The sequence below is a fragment of the Astyanax mexicanus genome, chromosome 12 (assembly GCF_023375975.1).
Source record: "Astyanax mexicanus isolate ESR-SI-001 chromosome 12, AstMex3_surface, whole genome shotgun sequence".
In the NCBI taxonomy this organism is placed as follows: Eukaryota; Metazoa; Chordata; class Actinopteri; order Characiformes; family Acestrorhamphidae; genus Astyanax; species Astyanax mexicanus.
Genome location: NC_064419.1, coordinates 32,124,628 through 32,145,103, shown reverse-complemented (window position 1 = coordinate 32,145,103; position 20,476 = coordinate 32,124,628). Strand labels below are relative to the sequence as shown.

The 20,476-nt window shown below is 36.4% G+C and overlaps 2 protein-coding genes across 2 annotated transcripts in view; one reads left to right on the top strand and one right to left on the bottom strand.

Moving 5' to 3' along the window:
* Positions 1-905: 905 nt before the first annotated feature.
* LOC125806116 (uncharacterized) lies at positions 906-3,656 on the top strand. Its single transcript, XM_049485943.1, has 6 exons — positions 906-1,954; positions 2,358-2,408; positions 2,484-2,528; positions 2,607-2,671; positions 2,758-2,956; positions 3,226-3,656. Exons 1-6 carry the CDS (start codon positions 1,817-1,819, stop codon positions 3,448-3,450), a joined length of 723 nt encoding a protein of 240 aa, XP_049341900.1. The 5' UTR covers positions 906-1,816; the 3' UTR covers positions 3,451-3,656.
* Positions 3,657-8,389: 4,733 nt separating this feature from the next.
* LOC103046862 (dematin) overlaps positions 8,390-20,476 on the bottom strand; it is a 37,798-nt gene continuing 25,711 nt past the window's right edge. The window contains exons 7-17 of the mRNA XM_007247109.4: positions 20,193-20,325; positions 20,050-20,094; positions 18,606-18,755; positions 18,333-18,469; positions 17,101-17,206; positions 16,641-16,693; positions 16,495-16,543; positions 16,362-16,369; positions 15,917-15,982; positions 13,804-13,884; positions 8,390-13,245 (exon numbers count right to left, since the gene is read on the bottom strand). Coding sequence (XP_007247171.3) covers positions 13,132-13,245; positions 13,804-13,884; positions 15,917-15,982; positions 16,362-16,369; positions 16,495-16,543; positions 16,641-16,693; positions 17,101-17,206; positions 18,333-18,469; positions 18,606-18,755; positions 20,050-20,094; positions 20,193-20,325 — 942 coding nt within the window. The 3' untranslated portion in view covers positions 8,390-13,131. The remainder of the gene's footprint in view (positions 13,246-13,803; positions 13,885-15,916; positions 15,983-16,361; positions 16,370-16,494; positions 16,544-16,640; positions 16,694-17,100; positions 17,207-18,332; positions 18,470-18,605; positions 18,756-20,049; positions 20,095-20,192; positions 20,326-20,476) is intronic.

Sequence of the window (20,476 nt, the reverse complement as noted above, 5' to 3'; positions counted from 1 at the left end):
TGCTGACCGCCACAAAGGTCCGTTCACTGTGGATAGTATCTCTAAAAAGGGTGTGGCATCAGTGGTGAAAGATAATGGGACTCGATGTTGCATCAATGTCTCACGGCTAAGGCCTTTCTACATGTTGGAAAGTAAGAGCTAAGTAGTGTTTTTTTTGTAATGGTTGACATGTAAGGTGTGTATTGTAAAGTTTATTTTATTAATATTAGACTTAATTTTTTTTATTGTCTCTTCAGATCATGGAGCAGTTCCATGTGTGTCACTTCAGGACCATGAGTATGGTACACCTGATGAAGCAACAGACCATCCTTATGCTTTTTCTGGAGAGAAATGGGAAAAAGACTTGGGTCCTCTCCAGGAAAAACTGGTAGGGGATGATTCCACCTAGCCCATTCCAAATTTCACTCTCCTTCACACACTGTTAGACACTACCAATAATTTTTTGCAATCGTATATTCAGACCATCTCTCACATACTTACACTCTCACACCATTCTCACCCCCCCTCCCTTGCTAACTCTTTTAATTGCAGTTGAAATATGTCCTGGACAAAAGCCTTCCAGCAGCAGAATTGATTGTTAAAGATGACAATATCTGTCTTACACGTGAGGACTTGTGGAGTCTTGGGTTAAATCAGTGCATGGAGTCTACTGTAAGTATATTCATGTTGCAGCATGCTTGCTCAAAGGCACAGAAATAGTTTTTTTTTGTGTGTAATTTATGCCTTTATTTTGTTTTATTACGTCTAGATTGGGAATGCATGTTTTAAGATCATCAGAGAAGCTGCTCAAAAACATGTAATTAATTACAGAAGCTCAAACATTGTTATTTTGTATACTTCTTCATGGGTACTTGTATACATTTGCTAATCTTGTTGTGTTGTAAATAGGGGAAAGATGTTTACATTGCTGACATGTATGTGGTTCCCACATGGAAAACGATGAATGTGGACCCACTCTCAAGTTTACCGGTAAAGTGAAGTTAAACACACACACAGACAGACAGTTGCACATTAATGCAATGATTTCTGTACAATGCACAGTAGTTGAATGGTTGCATTTTCTTTCTCTACACCAGAACAATCTGTGTTCCAAGGATGCGATTTTGTTCCCTGCATGGAGTATGCAACAGAATCAACTGGATCACTATTTGCTATGTGTTGAGTTACAGTTTCAAAAAATAGATATTCAGATTTTTAGAATGAAGTTTGTTGATTAGCTTATCATTTTGAAATATGTCCATTGCAGGTTTTACTGGTTGTGGAGAGAGAGATCATTTTTCTAGATTCTGTACTCCCTGGTGGTTTTGGAGATGACTCGTACAAAACGATATTTAGGTTAAGAGAGAGGAAAAAGTTGCCCTTGTTCAGTGGCTTTTACCAATAATATTTTACGCAAGAGCCATGTTCTGTGGCTGCTGATTTACACAAAAGCCTTGTTCTATGGCTGATGATTTACAAAAAGCCTTGTTCTATGGCTGATGATTTACAAAAAGCCTTGTTCTATGGCTGAAAATTAACAAAAAGCCTTGTTCTATGGCTGATGATTTACAAAAAGCCTTGTTCTATGGCTGAAAATTAACAAAAAGCCTTGTTCTATGGCTGATGATTTACAAAAAGCCTTGTTCTATGGCTGAAAATTAACAAAAAGCCTTGTTCTATGGCTAATGATTTACAAAAAGCCTTGTTCTATGGCTGATGATTTACAAAAGCCTTGTTCTATGGCTGCTTATTTATAGCTTTGTTCTTTTGTTTTATGTTTACGCAGAAGCCTTGTTCGATGGCTGTAGGATTAGGTCTCATTTTATGAAACTAGACCATGGAGAACAATTGTATGACTATAGGTTTCAGTAAGTGTGTGTCCATAATTAATTTTTTTTCCCATTTTATGTGCAGACATATTGCAGGCCAGATTGACCCAAGACCCTGGACAGAGAAGACCGGCAGAAGTTTTGATGTAAAGCCTTTTCTTTATTTTCTTACTGGGTTATATAAAACTCTGGACATCAGTTGGCTTAAATGTAATGTAAGACTATAGATATTTTCTTTTGAAGAGAATTTTCTACTGTGATTTTGGGAAACTGAGCCATGACTAGCCCACCAGTTGATACTTTTTGCTATATTCATTCGTCTTCTTTCCACCATACATTCTTTCTTGTCCAGACCTAGGGACTTTCTGTCTATTTTACACAATTTGAAACAATCTCTATCTTCAGCACATCTACTTCATGTATTAATGGCTTTTGGCAGTAACTCAGTAAGGGGGAACCTAAGCTTACTTTAGTGAAGCACTTGTCTACATCTGTTTCTATTGGTTCAACACCTTTACTTAACAGTAATATTTAATATTTTGTTTCCAGCACTTCCCTCAACAAACTTCTGGGAACTACTGTGGCATCCTTATACTCATTGTAAGCATCCTTTTAAGTTGTGATAAGCAGCATTTTGAGTTATTGGGTATAATAGAGAGATTTATTTTTTTACAGTATGCCCTCTGTATCTGCACCAATACCCCATTTATCTTCACAGAGGTCAGTTGCATCTATTAATATAGAAAAAATATTTCAAACCCCACCCCAATTGTCTGATCATTGTTATATATGTTTTAGAATGATGTGCCATTAATCCGCCAGTGGTGGTGCATCCTACTGATGGAAAGATTTCAGATTGAAGGGTAAGGCCACTCTGCTAAAGTATTCATGCCTTTTCTGCATTTTATTTCATTTGATTACCTGCTGATTAAGTTTTTTGATTCAACAGACATGGCCAGAGGTTTGCTTTCTGGACTGACAAGGCTAGCAGGCTATTGCAAGGGACCCTTCAGCCACTTTTTAGGGTATCTAGGTCAATCACTTCAGACATTCCACCTCATGTGCAAACCATGGTCAACCGCACAGCCCAAGAAAAGAAGCTGGTAGACTTTGCTGTACAAGACCATGGAGTCCGGCAACATTTGTTGGTATGTTTGTCACACATTAACAATGTTTGTTATTTACAATTTGCACATTGTTTTACCATTACAGTGTTATAAGCAAATAAGCAAAAGGCCTTATAATTCATGCTTGTTGTCACCATGTGTTGGGGGACTTTTTTTTTTTTTTTTTTTTTTAATGTGGATTTACAGTCCAAAACTTTAAACATAAACTACTTTTGACATTCAACTAGAAATGTTAAATGTTTGCTCATGTTTTGATGAAGTGCTTTTGGCACTTTGCCTTTTGACCTAAGGGTGTACTCTGTGGAAAAGAGCCTTCGAAGTGGCTCAGCAGAATCCAGAAGGGATCATCTCTACGGGTGCCAGTGTACCTGGACTCGGAGGAAGAACAGGACTCCCTATTTTTCTATCTTCAGGATGTCCTGAAATCTGCACCAGTAGAATTCCACATTGAGGATCAAGTGCAGTTCATTTTGGATGTTTTGTTCCCAGAGGTAAGGTTACTAGGTATGCAGTAAATATCTATTAACAATGTTAAATAGCCTGTTGTGACTTAAGTTACATAAAAATTTTAATCAAATGTATCTTTTTTTTAAATCCAATAGAGTAATACTGTGAGACCATGATAACCACAATACATTTTCTCAGACAGTTATTGGGTCATTTTCAGCAGTGACACTAACGCTAATGCTGGAGTTTTTAAACACCTCAGTTTCACTTGCTTGACCTGAATAGTCCACCGGCGGTGGACATCCAGTGAGCATTGATGAAGGACTAGAGTATTGACAGCACCAACTATGCAGCAACAGACTCAGAGCTTCTATCTGACTTTACATATACACTGTGGTGCAGATAGGTAGGAGTGTCTAATAGAATGAGAGACAATAAATGGACACAGTGTTTAAAAACTCCAGCAGCACTGATATATCTGATCCACTCACTGTACCAGCACAACATGCACTAACACCTCATACACCACCACCATTGCTAATCACTTCTAATCACTGCACTGCAGTGCTGAATCTTTATAATGCAGTTTTATAATTTATATTTAATTTTTTTAACCCTTTTGTTAGTGCATCACCCAAGCCATGTCTACACTACAGGGAATAACTATACAAGAGGCTGAAGAGTTGTTTCTTTCAGGTCCTAACTACAGCAGAAGGTAAAAACAGTTACCTGTGTTTGAAATATCTGTATGAATGTTTATTTATTGTGACTACCATTTTAATTGGGTGGGTGGTTGCGTGTTTGTGTCGGGGTACTTTGAGTTGGGGAGGGTGGGTTTTTGTGTTGTGGTGGGTGTTTGTGTCGGGGGGGTTGGGTGTGTTGGGGTGAGGTGGGGTGGGAGTGGGGTGAGGTGGGGTGTGTTGAGGTGGGGTGGGGTGTGTTGGGGTGAGGTGAGGTGGGAGTGGGGCGGGGTGAGGTGGGAGTGGGGCGGGGTGAGGTGGGGTGAGGTAGGGTGGGAGTGGCTGGGTGGTTGTGTGTTGAGAGGGATGTTTTTCTTTTGTTTTGCTTTTTGCTCTCATGCTTTCTCTGAGAAGAAAATAAACTGGTATTTTGATAAATGTGTTGTACCTTATTTTTAATGGTTAGTAGCATATTGATACAGGACCACATTTAGAGACATGGTATTTGGTTCCCATTTCTAAACATTCTGCTGTGTATTTTAAGCAAAAATAAATGTTTTTTATTAATAAACTCTTTGTTAGCTTGAGGAATACTACAAATGGTCAAAGACCACACCACCACCCCATATAATGGATATAACCCAAACAGGTTTGTTATAATGGTAAACAAATTAAATTTTTTAAATGCCTCATACACCCTGTAATACTAAATTTGACAAAGCATAAAATGCACAGTTTATATATCAACTGCTCAAGAACAAAGAACATTATTTTCTAGTTGATGTTTGTATTTTACTTATTTATATCTCCCAGTCTATCTAGATTACAGAAAGATAAACTGCTAGTTAGCCTATGCGAATTATTGTGTTCTGGCTCTATTTATTTATGAATTTATTCATTCATTAATTCATGGTAAGCATTATAAATTGATACTTGAGCATGTAGATGTTAATCTTATCGCTAAAGGTGTAATTAAGTTAATAAAATGTGAAGTAGTTTACAGACTTGGCATATGTAAAAAAAAAACACCACATACATACATTTTAATAGATTATTTTGTTAGATTTTCGAAATATATTTAGTTTAAACACCTATCAGTCTATCTATAATTCAGAAAACGGAAGTTAAGCTTGAGCAGCGACCTCACAGAGCCGAAAACTGTTGACGCATGCGCACAACGGCTGGTGTAACAGCCGTGGCTACCTGATCTGTGCCCCTGCTCAGTTTGCAATGCATGCGCATGCGCGGAACAAATCGGGCAGGGGGTACAGATCGGGTAGTGACACTGCTCCTGCCTTGGCCTGCAGCGGCGACATTTTTAAGCTGTTGACCCTCATTCATTTTCAGCAGTTGTTACTGCAGTAGGGGTTATAGCCGCGATGTTGCTGTGCCGTCCCTTTTGTTCTGTCTCACTGATACCGGAAGTACAGGACGGTGGAGATAAATAAATAAATGAAGAAATGTGGAAATAAATAAATAAATAAATGTAGAAATGTTGAAATAAATAAATGAATGAATAAATAAGTGTTGAAATAAATAAATGAATAAATGTTGAAATAAATAAATGAATGAATAAATAAATAAATGCACATATAAGTAAATATATAAATAAATATATAAATAAATAAGAAATGTATTAATTTATTTATTTACCTATGCAAATATTCATTCATTCATTCATTCATTTATATGTGCATTTATTTATATATTTATTTATTTATTTCAACATTTATTTATTTATTCATTTATTCATGTATATATTTATTATTTCTACATTTATATTTGCATTTATTTATTTATACTTATGTCATTTTTGGTCCTCCATAGTACAGCTCAAACACACACACACAAAAACCTATACAGTATGTGTGTATATGTACAGTACTGTGAAAATGTTTTAGGCCGATGCAAATTTCTTAAAACCAATCATCTCAATATTAAGTTGAGTTAATATTGAGTTTTACTTGGCAAAGGTACCACGTATTAAAACAGATACAAATAAAAATAAATACGGTAAAAAGTAACAAGAAGTCCACAGGTGCCAAACCTTTGTTTGGGCGAACCTATTAAACCAATGTTTTTCATAGTACAAAGTAGGGCTGTGAATCTTTGGGAATCCCAAAATTCGATTCAAAATTGATTCTTGGGGTCACAATTCAATTTTTTCCTGATTCTTTCAAATCAGTTGGATTTCTTTTTCTTCATCCTCCATACTTTAGCGGCGCAACAACAAACACTGTAACACAACACTACATGCCCCTCTGTAGCCTAATAGGGAGAGGCAGTAAGAGCACTGTCGTGGGGAGCTTTTTAACTGTACCGCGGAGCTCAGCTAGTTAAAGAAACAGTCCGGGGTCTCCGTTCTCGTATTTGGTCTTCATAATGCATGCATAATGTTGTTACCCCTGTCTTAACTTTTGGAACATGTTACAGGCATCAAATTCAAAATGAGTGAATATTTGCAACATTAAATTTCTTGTCTTTGTAGTGTATTCAATTGAATGAGTTAAAAAGAATTTGCAAATTGTAATCTGTTTCTGTTTTCTTTTTTTCCCTTTATTTTTTAAATATGTAAACTTTATGAATTAAACGTAAATTTAATATAAATCTTTGTTTTATGTCTTTCTTTGAGCTTCCAAAGTTTTTCTCTCATTAACACTAATTGAGTAAACAGAATACTCTATTTAAACCAATGGTAAATTCCTTATTAGTGTTTCCTATAATAATATATAATAATCATATTGATGTACTGATGTACAAAGTGGTTATTTACATAAATTTTATGTACAAATAGCTTGTAGCTTGTAGTAGTAGGAATAACATTGTAGGTTCCTGAACCTCCTAGTTCTTAGAAAACAAATTCACCAACAGTAAAAGACAAAGTACCTTCAGTTACAAAAGTTTTGCTTAACTTGTGTTGGGCACTGGACCAAGTTCGGTGGCAGGATCTCAGCCAGCTTCAAGAACAGTCAGAAACCAGTGTAGGCCCAGTCCTGGTCCTACATTCAAAAAGACACTGGGCCGAGTCCGGTGACCGACTCTCAGCCAGCTTCGAGGAGTCAGAAACCGAATAAGGCCCAGACTTGGTCCTGCGTTCAAAAAGACACTGGGCCGAGTCCGGTGACCGACTCTCAGCCAGCTTCGAGGAGTCAGAAACCGAATAAGGCCCAGACTTGGTCCTACGTTCAAAAATACACTGGGCCGAGTCCGGTGGCCGGTTCTGGGCCACCTTTGAGGACAGTCAGAAACCAGCTAAGGCCCAGTACTGGGCCAGCACTCGGTGGCTATCTGGGAAGTTTCCAGAAAACAATATTAAAAAAATAAAATAAATAAATCTTTACTTGATTTTCTCCCCCAATCTGATAGTATGATCCAACCTGCTTATGTTACTAGATGCCAAAATAAATAAAAAATTAAATTAAATAATCAAGTAAAGATTCAGATTTAGTTTTCCCTAAAAGTCTGATTGTGAGCGACAGAAATTAAAAAACAAGATTTTTTATATATATTATATATAAATTGTCCATACCTGTAGGGTCAGTGTAACGTTTATCAGTTAAAATGGCTTATCATTTAAAATATATACATTTAAGTTTACAAAACTCATCATGTATAATAGCAGGATTAAATCTAGTCCTATATAGCAGAAAATATCAGACCGCGAGCCGCTAGAGGGAGTTCGCGAGCGAGTCCTGATGGGGGGAAAAAAGAAAGAAGCTAAACAGCTAAAATCACAAATTAAAACATTTATAACCTATGATTTTGCTAAAATTCTCCATATTACCTAATAGATTTTGAAGCACCCTCTAGTGTCTGAGAAACCTGCAGCATATTCTCCCCTCATAAGGTCTTTGGATTTAAAACGGATTTAAAACCTTTTAGTGTTAAAAACTACCAGTCCTAGTCCTAATGCCTCTTGTGATAACAAGTAAATGCGCTATTAATGTAGGACTTACTATTTTTTTTTGGAATGTCTTCTATTGTGAATTCTCTGGATGTATATGACACTGTGAATTGAGGAATGTTTAATGCCTGCCTACTGGGGGAAATGGATTGTCCCATACATCTGTCACCCGCTATCAGGCCTCACTCCAGTGCTAGCCAGTGTTCAACCTCATTCACAAGATAACACTACATAACTTACACAGGTGTGTGTCCCCAAGCCACCCCTTGAGGCTTGTGTTTTTATTTGTACATGAGACATGGAGACCAGATTGTGTTTAAACATCAATCTCACTCAAATACTTAAAATTACAAATGAAAATGTAAATTTCTCTCACTCCTGCAAAAATTCTCACACACAAATAAAAGTCAGGAGGCGGAAAAATAAACCCCAAAACTTTATTAAACATAAAATTCAAGTACTAACTGTTCACCAGAATGTTTATTAATCAGAACCAGAACAGAACTAAACAAAACACACACCTGAATCTGAACAGACACTCACCTCACTAATTCAATGGGTTGTTTATTTGTCCATTCAGCACTTTCACATTAAAAAAAGGAAAGAAAGAAAGAGAGAGAGAGAGAGTAAATACTGTGTTGACAGTGCAGGTGACTCCAGTAAGAAAGTGAAAAGTCAGTGTGTATGCATGTGTGTGTGTTCCTGGTATTTTAGCACATATTCATCTATGTTCACTATATTGCGTAATAAAGGAATACTCCAGAACTTATTATATTTTCATCTCAGACCTCTGCACCACAGCCAATCATCGCACACCAGAGATTTGTTCATTCCCTATTGCTGAATGTGTGGTATTAGCAGTGTTGTATGGTGTGCAAGCCATTGTGTAGTGCTGTTTGAAATCTCAACAGCACATTTTAAAGTACTGATTTTATTACTTTATGGAACTTATCTTGCAATTTGAAAACTTGTCTTTTTATCTATTTTAATATATGTTTATTTGTTTTTTCCCTACTTTAGATTTATCCAAATCAGTTCCTTAGTAACTAACTTAATGTTAAAGTCAAACAACCTGAACTGGTTTATTTTTCATACTGGATTACAGGCATTTGATTTTTGAATGAAAGTAGGGAGCAGTTTGGGGGGTCATTATTCTCACAAAATTAGTTATAAATTAGTAATTAAAGGTAAAATAATAGAAATGAATAAAAATGCATTTTTATTAAATCATAATGTTAATATTGCTGCTGTTGAAAAAATAATTATTTGCAAAATGGTAACTTACGAGGAGAAGGACAAAACTTGGGGCATTCATCAATTTGGATTCACATTGTCAAAAAGTGAAAAATGTCACAGCAAATATATTCTGACATTCTGCACTGGAATGAGATTAGGCTCAATAATAAGAATGGTGTTTCATTTGGAAACATTGTGTGAGAAAGTCTATCATTTTTTGGAATAAAAACGGAGGGAGCAAAATCTTACGATAACTCAACATTTACTACACCTTTACACTGGAGTATTCCTTTACACAGCACTGTTTGAGGAATGTTTCAGTCCATAAGGCCAATTCTAACAATCAATAAAGGCGATTGGCCAACAGTGAGCATTAAAAAAATTATCATACTAAATGGCAGCTGCTGGTTATGTTTGTTAACAACAATTAGCATGTAAGGTGCAGCCGCTCTTTTAGACATCTAGAGCAGAGCAGGGCTAAGATCCTCCTTAGTAAATGGATTATATATGTGAATATGAGTGTTGATTTAATTTGAAAGCTAACAACATTTACTGTTTGGTCCAGACTTCCTAATATATACCACCCTCAAAGCTGGATTGTCAGAAGAGATGCTAATTAGCTGCAGACAGCTGGGAGCTTTCCAGTGACTTAAGTGTGCATCTGTAGGCAAAAACATTGTTCATTAGCTTCACAGCATTAAACTGAATTGTTTTTGGAATGTTATAACTGATTAAAATGTTTATAAATATAATAATTTTCATTGTCAGTTACATTTGTGCATTCTATGTGTTTCAAAGAGGCATTTTTTCCTAAAACTAGCTTTTAATATGTTAATTCTGGCATTAGGTAAGATTCTTTTAAAGTGGAATATGGAGACCCCCAATAAATAACTAGATAATATTCTAAATAATATCTTTTATTATTATTATGTATAATCTTTATAATCCAAAAGAGTGGCTTGTTTAGAATTATATAAGCGGTTCTATTAATATTCCAGGTTGTTGATATGTGATTTCTATGGTTTTACACTGTACATATCTTTGTAGTGTTTTAGAATGCATTCTGTAAATGCCTGAAAACACTACATCTAGCCCCACCCACAAGTGAACTCCTCCCATCACAAGAAGTGGGGTTTAAATGGGGTTAAGTGGGGTTTAATATTTAAACTAGAAAATCTCACTCTTTGTACACAGCAGCACTACTGTACGAGGTGATAAGTTACGTTTACAACAGATAAAGCATAAATTTTGGCTGAAAGGCCTCTTTAAAAAAAAATCTATTATATAATATTGATTTAATCGGTTCATAAAGAACTGCAACTAAATCAAACTGTTCATAACAAGTGTGCATTTTTTCCTTACATTTTTTGGTTAAAAGTCATGCCACAATGCAGGTAAAAAGAAAGAATAGAAAAAAGAGACAGAAAGAGAGATAGACAGTAGCTGCACAACATTTGGTCACCGGATCAACACAAGCAAATTCAATCGATGTGAAATATAAAAAAACAAAACAAAAAAAAAACAAAATCCTTCTTCCAATATTGTGCACTCCAAAGCAGATCACTGTATTTCTACTGAAAGCATGAAAACTGGTAAAGTGTAAACTACGCAAATCTACAGGGGCCAAAATTCAGGGCTGCAAACACTCAAACCATTTGCCGGGCTGTTCAGAAGTCCAAATTCAACTGAAAATCCCTTCATCACCATCATCATCATCACCATCTTCATCATCATCCTCACCCTGCATTTTATCCTTTAAAACAGGAATCTCTCTATCCATTCCAGAAAAGAGGAAATAACCAAACGGAAACGGAAGTGCTTAATAATGCAATAGCAGCAAAACGGGAAAACAGGAAGGGAAAAATAGGGACTAGGGGGGGTTTGATGCCATCTGATCAATACATTCTGTTAAAAAAGCAAGAAAATATTGATCATGCAGCCATTTTACAATCAGTTATCACTTTTTTTGTGGAGGGGTGATACATTTCTCATGCAGGCTGTTTGTAACTCTTACATAACATTGAATAATCCCTCTAATATAGCCCTCTTTAAAAAGGCAAAGTTCACACTTGTTGCTATAGACACTGTTGCCATGAACTACCAGTGATATCTGCATCAGTAATACTTGCATCAAGGCATACAGATATGTGTACTTGTGTGAGACGTATGCGTGTGTGAGAGTGTGTGAGAATGTGACATAAAGTTTAAGATAGAGTGCTTTGGATAAGTTAATAAAAAATTACACACTTGATTGTTTAAAATTGCTTAAATTGTAGCTGTGCACTGGAGACAGCAGGCTTCTGTAGTTAATGAAAGCTTATCACCACAGGTTAGCATAATGCTAACTAGTCTAGACTGTGACTAGCTGACCCAAACACAGTTAGCAAGACTAAGCCAGCTAGCTTTAGAGACTAGCAAGACTAGCATAGCTTGTAGCTTTTGTCAGTTTCTGAGACTTAGCTAATAATTAGCAGAGTAAAGTAAACATTGCAAGCTTCTTAAATACTCTCATAAATTCTAATTTCCCATGTTAGGTATTAGAATAGTTAATTATGGGAACATTTGTAACGTTTGTAACCATCTAAAACACTTTAGCTGGTTTTAAATGGTTATTCAGGTATAATGTAATTTTTTTAAATGCCTAATGGGCAATTGTCCAGTCAGGATTTGTTCTCAATCATATCTAGACATACTGTACACAGCTAAGTGTGTCATTCTATTGGTTCAGAAGTTGGGCTATAAACCTAACATATCAAAAGAATTGCCAACAAATAAAGTTGAGTTCTGATTAACAATAATGGCAGTTCTAGCTGTAGTCAGTCCGTTATTAGAAAATAAAAATAACAGTGGTAGCTTTAAACCAGAAATATTTACTTACAAAACTAATATTCTAACATCTGTTACAACAAATGAAATATTGTACAGCTTAAAATGCCCCTCCTTGGCATAGTGCTAATAGCAAACTACTAGACTACTAAACTACTAAAAATGATAATTGGGTTTTGGGGAAATTTTATTCCAAAATTTGACATTTGACATGTATGGCCTGAACTGTTGTGTTTAGGCATAAAAATAGAAAATATTAATTTAAATATGCAGTCTGAATGATGTTAACTTGTGGGATATAGGCTTCCATTACTTATGATGTTTTCGTTAGCTTTACAGCTCCAGTACACAATTAACTAAACAAACCTCCGACACCAAGTGTCTTCAGTTATACTTAATGAGTGGGGGCGAGTGGGGGATCTCTGTAAATATGATTTGCCAAACTATCGCTTAAATAAAAGAAAGTAACCAAGCTATCTACAACACAATCTGAAATCAACTGTACAAGAAATGTATGAATATTAATCAAAATAAAACTCACAATGCTGTCAAATCATTCATTAAATTCTTCTGTTGGTCAGGTTAGTTAGAAATATACTCATTATTAGCATAGAGCACATCGTGGCTTTAAAGTGTGGCAGTGTTTAGAGGTGATACATGTTCACATTGGCCAGAGTGGACACTGGAATGCTTCTACTGAACTTAACACTATTTCTCAGCAGGTTAAGCCAAAAAATATTGTCTTTTTTATCCGTTTTCTGAGTCTAGTCTCTGTATTGTATTTAATTGAATGCTCAAGCTATCGGTATTAGCATTAGGCCTTCAAATCCAAAAACTCCTCATCTAGTAGCTGCAACTATGACATCAAGGATTATAACCCTAAATATTGAGATAGCTGAGACGCAGTTGGGTCTGAAATCGTCCACCAAAGATTACATCCCTCACTCAGTCAGTGTTTTTTTTTTTTTTTTGTGAAGTCACTGCTTATCTGTGGTGCTTCCTCGTGATCTTGTAGTTTTAGTCTCTGAAGCAGAAGAGCAGTTGTGTGAGTGGGTTTGATTTTTTTTTACATTTTATTTTATAAACAGTTTTTCTTCACAGTGCTAGAAGAGCAAGACTTTCTTCTTTAAGTCGTTACGCTTCCACAGGCAGAGCCGATCAAACTCCTCCATCGTCATTCCAAATAGATTCTGGAAATCCTCCGTCGACAGGTGTCTCTGAATAATAAAAAAAAAAATTAATCAGTCCTGTCCTCCTGGTGTGCTTTTTAACCTCTTGAGACCAGGACTTTTGCTTGGTTTTCTCCTGTCTGGTCCACTGTCTGTCCCCATATAATCTGTATTTTAAAAATATTATCTTTGCCATTTGGGATCGGAAGGACCTAATTATTCTGAAAAAAAAACTACATTTTTGATCTCTACAGTAAGTAAATAAAATAGTTTTAAAATTAAAATCCTCTGAGAATTTTTCTGTCTGGACTGGCTGTAGAAACTTTTGACTGAGATTCCTGCCATCTTGTTTTCAATCAACTGAGTGTAATTTTGTAATGTGACCACTAAATAGTAAGGGGAGAGTCTCCATACATAATTTGTTAAAAATTATCATGAAAAGTACCATGGTGCAGAGAAGCAGAAATGTAATGTCCCTATATAAGGATGCAGGGTCTCAAGAGGTTAAATGAAGGTATCTAAAGGCCTGCTTACTATACATTTTACAATTATTTATGCACAATACGATGCTGGTACTGTTTTAGACAGAGGATATTTATGCTGTACCTCCAGCCTCATCCTGTCCACTCCGGGAGGGAGTTTGCTCCTGCCCCGGTGAGTCACTATCAGCATCTCGTAGGGATAAGTCTGCCAAAACAAACACACAGGCTAGCAGTACAGTTAATAGTAATGTATCAGAAAGTCAGAGATAAATACTGTATGAACTATGTGAAAAAAAACATATCGGTTCAATATCAAAGGTATTAAAAAGAGTTTATCCTGGTTTTGTTGGAAGTAACTGTCTCTTATGCCCATGGAAGGCTTTCTACTATATTTTGAAGAAATTATGTGACGATTTAATTATGTTTAACTACACAGGCATTAGTGATGTCAGGATGTTGTTTACCACCCAACTACTCCCAACTCCTCAACTCATCCCACAAGTAATAGAGCGAGCACCATCATTCAACACAGTTGATCCACAGCCACTGATCCACAGCCTCTAGTGTGGTGTTTATCATAAAGCCCTGTTCTATTTGCAATACTGATCTACATGGACTAGATAAGCTATGTTTACTTTTGCCCATCTGTGTCCGCGGTTGGTGCAACTTAAAATAACTGAAACGATTCATAAGAAGTGACACAGCAGAGGAGTTGAGGAGCTCAGTTCCACAGAACCTGCAGAGCTTCAGACACAGCTGCAGAGAATGGCTTCACTTTAGCTTCAACTAGATCCAAACTGGACAGGTAAGTGAATATATCCGACTGGCTTTAGTAATGAGCAGTGGAGCTTCTGTGTAAGACGGAGTTTACTGTCTTATTAGCCTCTGTGCCAGCTAACACTTACCAGCTAGCTAACGCTAACTGGTTAACTAACACTAACCGACTAGCTAATGCTAACCGGCAAGCTAACGCTAACCTATTAGCTACAGCTAACCAGCAAGCTAACGCTAACTGGCAAGCTGACGCTAACCGGCTAGCTAACGTTAACCGGCAAGATAACATTAACCGGCTAGCTAACGCTAACTGGCTAGCTAACGCTAACTGCTAGCTAACGTTAACCGGTTAAGTTACTTTAGCTCAGCTCAGCTAACTCAGCCAACCTAACGTACAGGAGAAAAACTCCTCTTTATGATTTAAACTCTAGAACAGTGTGTGCTGAAGCCAAATCACAAACATAAAACGCTCAATACAGCCAAACAATTAGTAAATATATCCTAGTAAATATAGAATGTACCAACCTTGATAGTTATTCACACAAAATAGCTAGATAATCTATCTAACTCCTTTATTGATTTAATTGATTGAGCAAATACTGCGGTAATGAGAACCTCTAAATAACAGTTAACTTAACTGGCTTATTTACCCACTGTTTACTGGATTCAGCTTTTTACCGTGCCCATTATTAGTGTGGGTGTATTATTAAATGTGTGTCGTGATGCTAACGTGAGTATTGTGTAAAAAAACAAACAAATGTGATTAGGTTGGTTTAGGCTATTCTAATGCAGGTGTCAGGTGTGGCTGCTGTAATGAGTAAATGGCAAATTCTGTAAGTTAGTTAGGTACTTTACTTTGAAAGGATAATTTCTTACATTGCATTATTTATTATCACAGATGACAGCCACACTCCCCTGGATATCATTAAGATGTGTTTTTCAGAGGATGCTGTGGCAGCCCGCTCAAGGAATAGACTGGACTATTTACACTGGAAAAAACGACTTTTGTGTATCATTATTATTGTGAATAAATAGGAGAAAAATACAAGCTAAAAAAAGTTGTGACGAAATATCTGCTTTATATATGGGCCATCGGCCACTTGTGATCTCTATATATATATATATCGGCATCAATATAGAAAGAAAATAATATCGGTTGATAATAAGAAGGGGTGTCCACAAATATTTGCACACATTTACTTTATTTTAAAAATTGATATAATGTAATTAAAATATACATCAGTGTATACCACTATCAACAGCTTCCCCAAAAAAAATTACTAATTTCACATGCAACACTTCGACTTTGAGAACTGACTGTTCAGTTACCATCTAACAGAGATGTCAGGCCTTTACATGCAGCACTATTACCAGATCATCAACACTTGATCTAAACATATTTGTCTTAATGTTTTGGCTCATCAGTGTGAATACAGTGCAGTTTAAAGACAGATAGATCTCACCTTGTGCTCCAGCATGGTGGGCAGCGAGTTTCCTCTGTCCATCCTGTGTCCTTGAGCATCCCCATTCTGAACCACACACACACACACAATCTCAGCTGCAGTGATACAGCATCGCTTTGTCACTGTGTTCTCAAAACCACTAACTTTATTGCATTGTTTGTTTACAAATAGTGGTGTATTCTAACAGAAAGTTCATGACATTGGATTTATAGATTTAAAATGCCAACATTATATAATTTTGTCAATATATGTGTATATTTTTAAGTTCACCTTCTAATGTATTTGTGGTTTTATGTTTCAGAAAAGTCATGATAGCCATGATATGTCTAATAAAAGTGTAGCATTTCAGGTTCCGTAATATGGGCCCATTAAGACAATATCACTGTACAAGATGTCATGTTTTCTTAATGTGATCAAATTTTATATGAGTGAAAAACATTCTTACCTGTAAATCTGTAAAAAAAAAACACACAAAAATGTTTAATATTAATACAAGAAACACTGTGCTTATTAATAAAAAAAATATATATTTTTATATATTAGAATGGAACACAACAGAATGGAGTAGAATCACTTACTCTGACTCTCTTTATCATTGTGTGATGAGGAAAACTCTGCAGATTGGAGCTTAAATGAAAACACAATATATGATGAATTAAAGGAGAATTTGTATTAATACAAATGTGTCTGTATATCGGTGTGTGGTGGAGGTGCTTCTACTCACTCTAGTTAGGCCACTCCGATTGCTGTAGTTTGGGAATGAGGGAGATTTGGGCCCTGAGTGAACAAAACGAAACATAAAATACATTATTCAGCATCAACAATTAGTCATATCTGTGGTAAAAATGGTATTGTGTTGTTATTTTATATTTATATATGTATGTAAAGTTATTGTGTATGTGATTTTTATATATTTAACAATCTGTAACTATTATTACAATCTATTAATAAGAGATTTTTTTTATTTCCACCACTAGGAGTCACTGTTATTTAGATTCAGCAGTGCAGAGACGAGAGTGGGGTCTCACTTTGAGTTAAAATCTTAAATAGAAAAGCAGATTCTGCCCTTCAGTGTCTGACACACCTAATGTACATGAACACTGGGGAGAATGACGCTACAGGAATGATAAATAATCACAGTGTGAAGGCCACACACACACACAGACACACACACACGTACTCACCAAGGTGTCCGTATGTCCGGTCAGGTAAAGAACGTGTTTTTCTCCTAACAGGAACGGCCCCCTCCAACTCTTCCTTTAGTATCAGCTTTCCCAGATTTGACTGAATCTGTGAAACAGAGGAAAAGAGAGAGAGACAGAAAGATATAGAGCAAAAGAGAAGAAAGATAAAAAAACAGAGAAACAGAGTTAGATGCTGAATCTGAGACTAACAGACTGAACTGATCAGCCTGATTTTCAGTTTCATGGAGAAATTCTAGAAGCCCCAGAGGACTGAAGGTAATCGGATGCCTACAGTGGCCTTCAGCTGAAGGTCAAGTGAACATCCATTTAACTGTAGAGGAAGAACACAATCCCTGCAATACATTTTCGAACCTTCCAAGCCATAATGCTTAGATGGGAGTTATTGTTATGGCATAAACATCAGAAAACTTCTTATTTTGAAAATTCCTACATGTATGAAACACTTTTCACAGATGTCTACTTATTTATCATACATACAGCTCTAAAAAAATGAAGGGGCCACTTCTGAATCAGTTTCTCTGATTTTGCTATTCATAGTTAGTAAAATGAACATTGTTGTTTTATTCTATAAACTACGAACAAAATTTCTCTCAAATTCTAAATAAAAATATACAGAAAATAAGAAATGGATGAAATAACAAAAAGAGCTTTCAGACCTCAAATAATGCAAATAAAACAAGTTCATATTATAAAGTTTTAAGAGTTCAGAAATCAATATTTGGTGGAATAACCCTAGTTTTTAATCACAGTTTTCATGCATCTTGGCCTCCACCAGTCTTACATACTGCTTTTGGAAATTTTTATGCCACTCCTGGTGCAAATATTCAAGGGGTACAGCTTGGTTTGATGGCTTGTGATCATCCATCTTCCTCTTGATTGTATTTCAGAGGTTTTCAAATTGGTAAAATCAAAGAAACTCATCATTTGTAAGTAGCCCCTTATTTTTCTCCAGAGCTGTATGGGAAAAGCTGTTTTTATAATGTGTGGCCTTCTCACATAGGAATAAATTATTGAGCAGCCAACTCAGCATAAGCCCAGAAAAACCCAATGAACCACCACTGATACCATAACATCACTTTGTCCTATTGGTATCCCCTTAAGGACCCAACATTGAGAACCATGACCAGATGTAAATTATAATGTGTTTAGTTGTGTATTTATATATATTTTTATATGCTGTCTTTATGTAAACAACAAGGTTCCTTCATTACCTTATTCAGCTCCTGTTTCTGCATCTGCCTGAGCCTCCACATGTCGTCTGACAGATCACCTTCATCATACTCATCCTCATCCTCACCGTCCTCTCCATCAGCTGTCTGAGCCGCGGCTTTCTTCTTCCACTCTGTCTCTGGTGTAGAAACAGAGAGAGTGAAAACAATCGTACAGATCTGTAAGAGATTACTGAACATCTCCACATGGTTTAAGGTGATATAATGTTCCATAAGCAGTTAGCTTTATTATAATCAACAAGTAAATGACTTTACCCATAACAGCAAGGGACGGGGGGCAGGGCCAGTACTCGGTCTCGATCTTCGAGGGTAGGTTTGGGTCAGGCGGTTGAGCTCCAGGGAACCGAGAAGACTCAATTATCAGATCCTCCATGTGCTTACTGTGAGGGATATGTGCAGAAACATCTACATGCAAGCACACACACACACACACACACACACACATTTTTGTACTTTGTTTTATTCCATGTGCTGAAATCAGAAGAATTCTTGAATATGCTATGCTAGACTTCATATTTCAAAATTTGCACATGCTTGGTATCTATAAACCTATAAGCTATTCAACTATGTAGTACCTAGTATAAATCCACTAAGCATCATTCAGTATCCACTATGAATTATTCAGTTGTCACTATAAATTATAAAGTAACTAGTATTAGTTATTCAGTATCCTGTAAGGGCTCACCCAGAAAGGGAATTTAGGTTATTAGATCAAAACCACCTTACTGGGTGAGCTACCTAGTAAAGGCAGTTAATAGGACCCAAGGGCAGTGTAGACAAGACTGAGAGCAGATTAAATTGGAAATAAAAAATAAACCAAAGTTTATTTGGCAGAGGAGTGCTCTACCACTCTTTTAGCCAAAACAGCTGTGGTGAGAAATGGTAGGGATTGTTTTAGAGGTGGTGGGTCCAAAAAGGAGGTAGAAAACCAAAGAACAACCTGCACCCAATGTGGGGGTTTTGGCGGGAAAAAGAGAACAAAGGATGCCAGGAGGAGGCTGGCTTTCCCAGGGACAGGGAAAAATAGTTAAACAAAACAAAATGGCTCCTCCAACAAAAGGAAAACTAAAAAACTGGGAAAATAAAGGAGAAAAGGAAGGCACAGCCCACACACACACACAAAGACACAGCATCTGCTGGTCTGTGTTCCTCACTCTTAAAACCAACCCACAGGTGTTCCTGATTAGGCCTGATTGCTACCTGAGGCTGCCCGTTGCCCCCCTCTGGTGGTCGGAGGGCGCCTAGCCCTTGAGCCAGCCCTCACATATCCACTATGAATTAAGCAGTATTCCCTTTAAATTAGTAGTATGAGTCTTTATCCACTGTACATTTTTTAGTACGTATTAGAAACTGTTCAGAATTCATTATGCATTTTTCAGTACCCACTATAAATAATTAAGTAACTAGTATGAACTATTCTTTATCAACTGTGAAATATTCAGTATCTATTATAAACTGTTCAGAATCCGATTTTTTTCAGTATTCACCATTAATCAGGCATAGGATCCACTATGATTTATTAAGTTACTAGTATGAAATGGCCAGTATCCACTATGAATAATTAAATAATTAGTACGAAGTATTCAGTACAACAATGAATAATTCAACTACTATACATTGTTTACTATCCACCATAAATGATTTATACTATCCATTATGAATTATTTATCATATTTATTATATCTATGGCCACTCCTACCTTGTTTATATATGGGTGGTTTCTTGTACATGTTAATGCCGCTGTCTGTGAAGAAGAAAAAGAAAAGAAATTATGTAAAACATGCTGCATTTATTATTATTACATATATACACGTGGTTATATGCATGTCTGGGGGATTGTACCTGGTCTGTGAAAGTGTTGTTGTGGTGGTAGGGTTTTGCTCACACTGCTGCTCCTGCACAGTGGCAGTGTGGAAGGAGAGGAGCTTCCAGAAGATTTCTGCTCCAGCCAATCCCTGTCCTTTAACACAGCAGTCTACAGCAATAAATGACATAAGCAACTATATTAGAGATTAATGAACACCTGATTTGAGGGTAGTGTGATTGTTTAGACATGCATTCAGCACAATAATCATTAGTGTACATACGCTTCCATTATTAGTTAGCTAGCTACATTAGCCTTGCAA

Coding starts and splice junctions, on each gene's coding strand:
- LOC125806116 (XM_049485943.1), top strand. CDS start 1,817: ATGGAGAACAATTGTATGACTATAGGTTTCAGTAAGTGTGTGTCCATA. Junction 2,409..2,483: donor GTGGCATCCTTATACTCATT/GTAAGCATCCTT, acceptor ATTTTTTTACAG/TATGCCCTCTGTATCTGCAC. Junction 2,529..2,606: donor CCCCATTTATCTTCACAGAG/GTCAGTTGCATC, acceptor TATATGTTTTAG/AATGATGTGCCATTAATCCG.